Source organism: Eulemur rufifrons, chromosome 9 (genome assembly GCF_041146395.1).
Source record: "Eulemur rufifrons isolate Redbay chromosome 9, OSU_ERuf_1, whole genome shotgun sequence".
NCBI classification, from domain to species: Eukaryota; Metazoa; Chordata; class Mammalia; order Primates; family Lemuridae; genus Eulemur; species Eulemur rufifrons.
In genome coordinates this window covers 13582650-13592852 of record NC_090991.1, presented here as the reverse complement: position 1 = coordinate 13592852, position 10203 = coordinate 13582650, and the positions used below count along the sequence as shown (strand labels likewise).

Genomic DNA, 10203 nt, shown 5'->3' with positions numbered 1-10203 from the left:
GGGTCTTATTTTCCAGAGTCTTCCTCTATCCAGTGGTAACAAATGTCAAAGCATTTAAGGTCTTGTTGCTCTACAGCAGAGATGGCAGTCTGACCGAGCCCACGGCCTGTTTTATTTGGGCCACCCAGTGATTTTCACAAAATGTTACTAGGTGTCATACATTAGAAATGGTAGATTTCAAATTCTTGACTTTTCTTTAAAAATCTGACTTGGCAATGCCAGGCAGGTCCCAAAGTGGCAACACCTTCCCGGAGCTGGTAGGCAGAGGGCCAGGCACTCTCCGGCTCACCCCCATCTGGCCAGATCTCAGCCTCCGGGAACATTTGGGCTTGCATCCCTGGCTGCGTACACAAAGTACACTTAAGAGTCTTAAGGGCAGGTGTTTTTCCTATGAACCCCTGGGTGTCCACGAGGCCCCTCCCAGGTGGGAGCTGGGACTCGGTTACACGAGGGAAGTTGGGGCAATTCGGGACTTCACAGTGATACCCAAGAGACCACACACATGCCAGGCTCCCCACTTCAGCTGCAGTGAGGGTGCTCCCAGACACTCCCACAGATGCAGTCCTTGTGAAGGGCAGAGAGGCTTCTAAGGCTCCACCAGCCCCAGACTTTCCAGGCTGGGAAAAGTTGGGCTTTGTCGCAGGACAGTAGGAGACAGGCCAGCCATCCTTAAGACCGAAACTCTCCCCCGAGTCCACCCCAAATATCCCACCCCTGCCTCAGCAAAGACCCCTTGTGAATTCCAGCACTGTTTATTGGGCACAACATAGGGGAGGGCGGCGTCCTGCTGCCCCATTTCCACAGTAACCAAAGGAAGGCGTGTGCGCTTGCCAAGAGTAGTTGTCCCAGATGTGAATTAGTGAGCTAAATTCAAAAGGATTGGCATCTCCAAAGAACAAGATAAAAAAATTTTCTATCAAAGTTGTGATTAAAAAAATACAAAAGTTAAACCCACAGGCATAGAGAAAAATAGCAATCCTGAGAGCTGCGCTGAAGTGTCAGCCTCGAACCTCTCTAAATCCGGTAAGCAGGCAGACCTGGGGAGGCCCCTCAGGAGAGTAGTGTTGAATGGGGAGCCCGCCCCGCTTCTATCCAGGCAAACCTGAATCATGCCCCTGGCAGTGTGTGTGTCCTGTCCCCCGTTGGGCAACATGGGGAAAAGCATGGGGCACAGCCACTGCGGAGGTGACAGGAGCGCGGGGCCAGGACAAAGCAGGAAAGGCCAGCCCACCTGGCATTTTCCAGCTTTGGCGGCTCCGAGGAAGTGGTGTTTCCCCCTCTCCCAGCCACTGCTGTGGCCGAGCAGCAGGGTCTGGGGACGGAGCCTGTGGCCACTGCAATGACTACCACTCAGCTCCAGGCCCTTGTTTCCAGTCCTCAGTGTCCAAGGGAGAGAGCTGCTCCCAGAGCCTCGGGCTGCGGGTGGGAGAGGGAAAGGAAGGCTGGGTCAGGCCTCTGGGGTCAGCGGTTGCCCTCTGAGCTGGGGCCCAGCACTCGGCAGAAGCCAGGATAAGGAGCAGACAGAGTGTGGAAGTGGTGTCACTGTACAAATAGGCAGGCAGGCACGAGTCACGGACCATGGCGAGCTGCTAGGACAGCATGGACTGCTGCACGGCCTTCTGCAGCGACTGCCGCGTCACCAGCAGGCGCACCACCTCCTCCGAGCGCTTGGTGAGCCGCTTCCGGGCCTGGTCGTGCGTGACCATGGTCATGTCCCAACCGTTCACCTGGCCCAAGGAGAGAACACAGCCCACCTTAGTTCCCCGCCCTCAGATCTGGAAGCAGAGGGCTTTGGGGAGCCTGGATCACCCAAGCTGACATCCCAGGGCTGAGGGACACCAAGCACCATAGCTGAGACACACAGAGGAGGAAGAAAGCCAGCTGCCTCTGGGGGCAGTACCAGCATGGGTGAGTCTCTCCCAGCTGGGGGGCAGGGGCACCCCCCACTCCACACCACCAAGTGCTTCAGACCTTCTCACCTAAACCTTGTTCTCCTCCTGTGAGACACCTGTTACCTGCATGATCTTGTCTCCGATCTGCAGCCCAGCAATTTCAGCAGGGCCTCCTTCAGACACCCGTGTGACGTAAATGCCCTGGAAAGAAGCAGCCCAGGTCAGGCCCTGTGCTCACTGGACTGGTCCCTTATCTACAGAGCAGAACCCAGCATGGCACAGTCCCCCCTATTGCTCTGGCCCTGGGCCTGCCCTCTCCCCAGTGCACATGGCCGTACAGGCTATGCCCAGACAGTCAGGGGAGGGTGTGGCTGCCCCATGGATGCACCAGCCCCTGCTGGTAGCCGCCTCCTGCTCCTCCTGGCCTCTGAGCAGGTCTTACTAGGGCTGGGAGACCCACTCCTTACCCCCACCCCTACTTATTCCCGCCAGATCATTTCTTGGGCCTCCTTAGAGGGCATTGTTTGAGAAGGGTGGCACCTGCATCTTCCATGCAGGTCCAGGAAGCAGAGACCCACCATCTCAGACCTCTGTGCCCCATGAAGAGGTTCCAGGACCCTAGTACCCCTCACCTTGTCTGTCTTATCTTCCGAGAAGGGATTCTGGGATGGATCCTGGTCAATTCCACCTCCAATGCTGAAGCCCAGGATTAAGTTCTCACCTTGACGTAGCTTGTGAATTTCAACTCTTTGCTGGCAAGAAAAAAGCAAGTTGGGGGAAGGTGGGTGGGAGGAGAATGAATCTGGTCTGTGTCCCCAGCAGCAGCCTCAGGCTGCTGGGCCAGCTCAGAGCCATGCCAAGCGGGTGGGGCCCAGGCCCTCAGCAAGAATCTAGCTTGTCACCAGCCTGGCAGGCTGAGGGGTTGGAACTCAGAACTTGGCCACACTGACCTACCCACACAGCCCTCTGTCTCCAGCCTCTCCCCCTTTACCCTTTTAGTCTCATGTCCTCTGAGCCCCTCCTGGCCCAAAAGCCAGGGTGCTACGGCTTCTAGGGATGCAAGGCCCATCTCCTAAGGGAGCGTCCACAGAGCAGGAGGGGTCAAGACTGCAAAGATGCAGGCACCTTGCTGGGGCAGCTCACATTGCTGAACCAGCCCCATCAAGGGCAAGACAGGAGATGCTGAGGAAAAGCAGAGATGTAACTTACACAGAAAAGAGAGGGAGGGTTTGCTGGCCAAGGGAACAAGAGCAAAGGCTTGCCTGGGTGTGGTGGCTCACACCTGCAATCCTAGCACTCTTGGAGGCCGAGGCAGAGGATCGCTTGAGCTCAGGAGTTGGGAGACCAGTCTGAGCAAGAGTGAGACCCCATCTCTACTAAAAATAGAAAAATTAGCCAGACATCGTGGTATGTGCCTATAGTTCCAGCTACTCGGGAGGCTGAGTCAGGAGGATCTCTTGAGCCCAGGAGTTTGAGGTTGCAGTGAGCTATGATGACACCACTATACTCTACCTGGGGTGACAGAGCAAGACTCTGTCTCGAAAAAAAAAAAAAAAACCAGAGCTAAGGCTTGAAGGTGTTGTGGATACATGTTCATGAGACCAGAATGTACACTGCAATATGCAGAAGTGGGAGGTGAAATGAGGCTGAAAGCGTGAGGATGGGGCCAGATCAAGAAGGCTGTGGGATGCAGGCCCATGAGACTGGTCCTAGAAGGGGCGCTGGGGGTTGTGGGGGGATCCTCCTTAAGCCTCAGGCCCTATTCTTGTGCAGTGCAGAAGACAGAGGAGTGTTCTAGGCCTCCCCCGCCATGCTGTGGGGCTATGGTTCCCAACGGTGCCTGGCTCCTTTCAAAGCCCTCAGCAAGCACCCACCAGTCACCAGATGCTGGAAGCCAGAACAGATCACTCCAAAAGTTGAGAGTTTTAACAGGAAGAAGGGGGGGGGGGAAGCAAAGGGTGACTTGATCTAGACTTGAGAAGGGTTCAGAAAGGAGGGATCCTTTGACTTGAGGGGCTGATGAGTAATATGGCCACCTGACCTAGATGCTGAACCCACTGGAGCTCTCAGGAGTTGAGGAGTAGGGCAGGGCATGGTCAGGTCTGATGCTAGAACCACCACTCAGGTAGTAGTCAGTAGGGGAACCGACATCTCATAAAGGTGGGATGTGGAGGTCAGCGGACATGAGCTACTTAGAAATTCCAATCAACGGACTTGGGGACTGCTCTTGGAAGAGAGGAGTCAAGAGGAGCACCTGGCCTGGCTGAACACAAGTATCTCTCAGATGGGAACCCAGGAGGAGGAGGCACAGGCTGCTTTGGAGTGCCAGGAGCCACACGGGCAGGTGTCCAGATGGATCTATGGAGCCAGAGTTCAGAGGAGAGGCCAAAATGGTTTTTAACATTCTCAAAATGTTAACTACATGGGAGAGGGCAGGAACTGTGGAGGAAGCCTCTCCCACCCCATCCCCAATCCAAGATACAAGGGGAGAAGCCAGGCCCTATACATTCCTGGTGTTAGAAGAATTGCGGGGCGGGGGGGTGGGGGGGGTGGTCGTGGTCCCACAGCTTTGAGGAAGGCCCTGGGCCCAGCCATATCATGAGGATGGAGGAGCAGGAAACATGATCCCTGAGGCCCACTGCAGCTGGGTCCTCATGCCCGAAAGTGTGAGCTCCTCCAGGCCTGCTTGACCTCCAGCACACACCTGTGCACCCACCTGCAAGGCTGCACCACTTGCTAGGTGAAGTCAGGCAGCAAGATGACTCTCTGGCTTTTCACCCATACCCTCTTTTATCCCGCTAAGGAGGAAACCCGGCCCCTCTCTAGGGCAGCTAGGGATCTAGAAAAGTCAGGCTGACACTTAGGACAACTGTCAGCTGGTCCAGCAATGTTTCCTCCTAGACTGGGGCCTGAGCTGTTGCTCTAAGCTCACCCTCACGTGTCACCTTTATCAGTGGCTTCTCTGCCTCCACCCACCCTGCAGCACTCCAGCACACCCATTTACGAAACCACAGCCAGTCCCTATGGTTCCAGGGCTGGGACTTTCACTTGACCTCTAGCCTTCCTGGCAGGCATTTTTTTCCCCAGGGAAGGAGACCTGTGTTTCCTGAGGGCTTCCTATAATTGGCTGGACATGACCAGAATTATCTTGGTGACTGTTCCCTGCCTCTTCCGTGGGGTTGGCCTCCAGGCCCCATCCAGCTGTGACACTGGCATCTGGGTCTAATGCCCCAGCCTCCCTTTCCCCCTTTGCCTATTCTAACCAAGGGGGCGGCCAGTACCCTAGGTGGACCCCAAAGGATCTCTTCAAGTGCCAAGTGGGGGACCCGAACTTTGCGGCAAGGGCTGCGGAACCAGGAAAAGTTCGGAGAGGGATCGAGCCAGTTGTTCCAGTATTCACTGTGGGCTAGGCGGCGAGCGGGTCCCAGGAGCAGGCTGGACGAGAAGGGGGAAGGGGCTGCTGTGGCAGGCTCGGGCCAGCCCCACCCCCCAAATGTCCCTCCTCTGGGCGGCGGCGCCGGCAGGAGCGGAGGAAGCATTTCCTCATTCCAGAGGCTGCGACTCATGGACGTCGGGGCCGGCGCCAGCCCCCCGCGGCTGCCCAGCTGGGGACACGGAGGCCCGGGAAAGGGGGCGCTTTCCCAGATGGGCCTTTCTCCTTCGTCCTCCCCGCCCCCGTTGGCTGAAAGGTGTCCACTCCGGCGGCGGCACTGCACGGGGTCCGGCCTCCGTCCAGGGTCTCGGGAGGCTCTCAGGTCCCCGCCATCCGTTACGTGACTGGGGGAGAACGCAGCCCTGCTCCGACAGAGCGGGGGCCGGAGCCCAGCCGCCAGAGTGCAGGACCCCGGGTTCGACGCTTTGTCAACCTGTTTGGGGTGTCAGTTTGCCGCTCTGCAAAGTGGGGCAAGCCAAGAAGGAGAGGAGCCCGCGCGAGCACACTCACCACCACGGCGGTGACCGGCTGGCCCGGGATGTAGGACATCTCGACCCCAATCAGGCAACTAAGTACCGCTCAGGGAAGCCGGCAGCGAGAATCCCCGCGGCCGCGCCCTCTCTGGTTAACAAAGGCAGCAGGCGCGGCCCGTCGCCTCATGAATAGTTAACGAACCTCCAGCCAATCGCCGGCCGGAGCGCTGCTCTGCTTTCGGAAGTCCCAGTGCGTGCGTAGAAAAGCGGGCCGAGAGCGGAGCGTGCCCGCGGCGCAGGCGCGAGGGGGCGGGACGGAATCTAGCGCACGCGCAGGCTTGGCCCTCCCGGCAGCCCTCAGTGCAAGATGGCGCCGCGGGAACCTACCCTTGCTTGTCTGAGGGAACGCTAAGTGACCGTGTCCGCCGCCGTGTTCCAGGTAACTGGGCAAGCCTAGCCGGGGAGTGCAGACGTGCTGCCGCCCCCCGGCCGGCCTGAGCCCCCCTTGGCCTTCCAGGCGTCTTTTGAAGGTCCGAGACCCAGGAGCGGTGCCAGGAAGCTCCAGGGGGAGGGGGCGGCGTGAACCCAACTCGCCAAGCTCCGGGCGCCACTTGTAACTTGGTTTTCTCCGCAGCTCCGCGAGAAAGCTAGAGGCCGAGCCCCGGCGGGTGCGATGGCCGCGGTGGTGGCCAAGCGGGAAGGGCCGCCGTTCATCAGTGAGGCAGCCGTGCGGGGCAACGCCGCCGTCCTGGATTACTGCCGGACCTCAGTGTCAGCGCTGTCGGGGGCCACGGCCGGCATCCTCGGCCTCACCGGCCTCTACGGCTTCATCTTCTACCTGCTTGCCTCCATTCTGCTCTCCCTGCTCCTAATTCTCAAGGCGGGAAGGAGGTGGAACAAATATTTTAAATCGCGAAGACCTCTCTTTACAGGAGGCCTCATCGGAGGCCTCTTCACCTATGTCCTGTTCTGGACATTCCTCTATGGCATGGTGCACGTCTACTGAAATGGGGGCAGGGGTGTGACTTTTTTTAAAAAACAGATTGGGAGGACTGTTGCCAGATATTAACACCGAGTAGACTTACCTAGTTTTTAAATTGTTGAATACGCTGCCTGTTCTGTAACGTTATAAATAATTTATATCTGAAGACGGAGAGCCTGTATCTTCAGATTAAATGAAGCGTGAGATCCTTTGTGGAGTTCTTTCCTACCTTAACGTATAGTCTGCCGTTCGTGCAAAATCGCCAAGATTTGATTCCTGGAGAGCAGGGACTGGGCTGTAGTCTTGTTATATCTTTGCATTTACACGTAGGCCATCCGGAGAGGGGCCAGGAGAGAACTTATTGTTAACATCCTAAGAACTAATAATAGTTAATATTTATGATTAAGAGCTCCCTGTATGCCAGGCATTGTGCCTTGTACTTTTTATACCCAGTATCTGATTTAATTCTAGCAATAACTTTGTGGAGTAAATGTTTTTAACTCCATATTGACAAGGAAGCTGACATCTCAGGTTAAATACCTCTGCCAGAAGAGGCACAGCTAGAAAGAGACAGAGCCAGGATTGAAATGCAGGTCTCTTAACTTGCTCTTGCTGTATGGGCTGTGTGCAGCATTCCCACCCTCTCACTATTTCTTCCAGATATGAATGGTGTCATTTCAGCTCCATTTCACCTCATCAAAGCTAACAGTCCTTTCCATTAAAAAAAAAGTTAATTCAAGCTATTTTTTTAGAATATGTTTAGAGAAGATTAAACAGATTGGCCAATTAAGCTAAACTTTGGGCTTGTTCAGGGTGTAAACACTTCTGTCTATATGCCAATCAATCCTTTTTTGTCGGGAGTGTTACCTTAGAATAACGTACATGTGTTTGAGAAATGCTGCATTAGAGTTGCAGTGATGAACATACTGCTCATGCAATTTGTAGTCTAACTGGGGAGACCAGCATTACCTAATTTCACAAATGTTTAAATTATGGTAGGTGCTATGAAGAGAGTACATAGGCGCCCCAAACATATGTACTAGCCTGGGTTGGAGGGGGTCAAGGAAGGCTTCTATGAGGAAATAACATATCTGAGACCAGAAGGTTGAATGAATAACAGCCAGGGAAGGGGTTACTTGCAGGAAAAAGCCTGTGTGAAGGCGGATGGGCAGGAAGGAGTGTGGCCTGTGTCTGGTGAGAGAAGAGGCCACAAAATAGGCAGGGACCAGATCATGGACAGACACAGTGGAGAGTTTGGCCTCAATGCTAAGAGCAACTGGGGGAGGCCTTTGTAAGTTTCTAGTCAGAAGTGATGTGATCAGATTTGGATTTTTAAAAAAGAATCAAATGGTAAGGGGATCTGAGAGCTTGAATCCAAGTCCCCTTTTCTTTTATAGACCTTAGGTAGCTGATGACCAGTAGTGGAGATGGATCTGGGACCTAGACCTCCTGAATTCCATCTTGGGTTCAGGACCACGTGCATGCACACAAAGCCAAGCAGCAGCTGAAGCCACAGCTTTGCCTCCATCTCCCAGTGAGCCCTCTCTGCCCACCACCAAAGATCCTCACATTCATGGTTTGCACACTCCAGTCGTCTCTCAGGGCCTTCCCTGAGTGGGAAGGGAGGGTTCATGCCTGATGCAGAAAGCGGCGGTTGGGGGGCGGGAGGTCCTACTGCTGAAAGAGGAGGGAAAAGGGGGAGGGACAAGTGAGCTGATTAACCATTTCCCTATTGTTGAACAGTAAGTTTGTTTGAGATGTTCATTATTATAAAAAAAAATACTGCAATGAATGTCTTCATGTTTATGTCATTTTGAGAGAATTTAATAAGCTCCTAGGGCAGAGGATAAAATCTTGATTCCAAATGCTTTCCAGGCTTTATCAGATTATACTTGTTGAATGAAAACTACCAGTTTTATCAGTGCCTTCCTAGTCTTTAATTTTATTTTAATGTTTGCTCATTTAAAGAGTTTCCATGCTTTCACTTGAATTTCTCTGCAAGATAACAAGGAACATAATATATTGCTTGCTAATTGTTTCTTGTGTCTGCCTCTTTTGGTCTCGCCTTCTCTTTACATTTTCCCCTAAACCACAGGGTAACCATGAAGACCTGAAGGGAAAAAAAAATCAGGACACGTGAAATTGACACCTTTTATTGTTTTATAACCAAAGAAAAGTGTCAGAGAACACACACGTTGGGCAGGTCCCAGAAAGTGCCATCTCCCCCCTCTTTGTTCTGTGTACTGGCCTAAGGGGACACAGCTGGCAGAAAGGTGTCGAGTTCTTGGATCCACAGGAAAGTACGCTCCGAGGAAAGTCGCATCATTGGAGGGAGGAGGTGGCCTGGAACCAGGTGGAGTCCTTTTCCAGACATGTAGGATGCCATTCCAAGTGGGGTGATTCAGGAACTCTACGAGGCACTGTAGTCCTTAGCTGAGATGCTCAAGGACATCTGGAGGGAGTCAAGTTCCCCCTTTACGACTGGCTCCCCAGTGGGGCAGCCAGCCACTGAGAAAGGAAGAAGTGATGGGGGGCAGGGCAAAAAGACGGCCGTGACTGGTCAGTCCCGATGACACCAGCATCAGGAGTTGGGGGTGCTTGCTCTTTCATGGCTGGTCCTTGTGATGTCACATTAATAGCACCCAATGTACAAATGTCCCGTTGGCCAGCATCTTGGTCCTCCCAAAGGCATGAGATAGCTCAGTACTAGGTGGACGCGTTTAGGCTAGAGCCCGAACATAGTGTAGGCAATTCCTGGGATCCCAGACTGTCAGGACAGGAAGGAGTTCCCGAGAGGCTGGCACTCACCTTTGCAGTGAGCAACCAGTGCCCAGAGCGAAAGCGGCTTTCCCAAGATCGAAATCAGGTTAAAAGACTCAGACCAATCCCTAAGCAGCCATGACCCTTTCTTTTTTGCTTCCTCCAAAACATAAAAGTAACATGCTAGATTATAAATCCAAGGGTTTGCTTTAGCAAGGAAGTGAAACACCAGTGGATCACCTGGATTTTTCACTTCCTATTCAGAGAGCAGGTTGGACTTGGTGGTGGGTTCCCAGACAACACGAGGTGAGGGAGCCGCTTGCTCCAGATGGCCTGTCCTGGGGTCCACGCCCCTCTGCCCCAGCGGCAGCCTCATCAGAGAGCTGCCAGGCCCCTTCTGGCAACCCTCTCCAAAGGCCTCAGTGGAAAGATGCTCACTGCCCCCTTCTGTGTGCAGAGAAGCCCTAACAAAGAGGCTGCCCCCAGGGTGTGTCCAGGGAGCCGGGACCGGCTGAGTCAGAGCAGCACTTGAGGACTTTTCTGCTGGGCAGTTCATCACAACAGTGAATGACGAGCTCTAGGATTCTCACCTTGGGTCTACATGGGGGTGACCCAGATACAGTGGGACAAGGAGAAGAGTGCTAGCGGGCTCCCCACACCCAA

At 54.2% G+C, this 10203-nt stretch overlaps 2 protein-coding genes across 3 annotated transcripts; one reads left to right on the top strand and one right to left on the bottom strand.

The window, feature by feature from the left end:
* Positions 1–723: 723 nt before the first annotated feature.
* Positions 724–5925, bottom strand: TAX1BP3 (Tax1 binding protein 3). 2 transcript variants are annotated; one of them, XM_069483454.1, is made up of 4 exons: positions 5836–5925; positions 2525–2644; positions 2016–2093; positions 725–1727 (listed from the first exon to the last, which is right to left on the bottom strand). In XM_069483454.1, the coding sequence occupies exons 1-4, from the start codon at positions 5872–5874 to the stop codon at positions 1590–1592; spliced, it is 375 nt and encodes a 124-aa protein (XP_069339555.1). In that variant the 5' UTR covers positions 5875–5925; the 3' UTR covers positions 725–1589. The 2 variants fall into 2 exon arrangements, with proteins under 2 accessions (XP_069339557.1, XP_069339555.1); XM_069483456.1 differs by lacking the exon at positions 2016–2093 and having other exon boundaries at positions 724–1727.
* A 241-nt stretch (positions 5926–6166) lies between these two features.
* On the top strand, positions 6167–8769 carry EMC6 (ER membrane protein complex subunit 6). Its single transcript, XM_069483453.1, has 2 exons — positions 6167–6237; positions 6433–8769. Exon 2 carries the CDS (start codon positions 6472–6474, stop codon positions 6802–6804), a length of 333 nt encoding a protein of 110 aa, XP_069339554.1. The 5' UTR covers positions 6167–6237; positions 6433–6471; the 3' UTR covers positions 6805–8769.
* The last annotated feature ends 1434 nt before the right edge of the window (positions 8770–10203 follow it).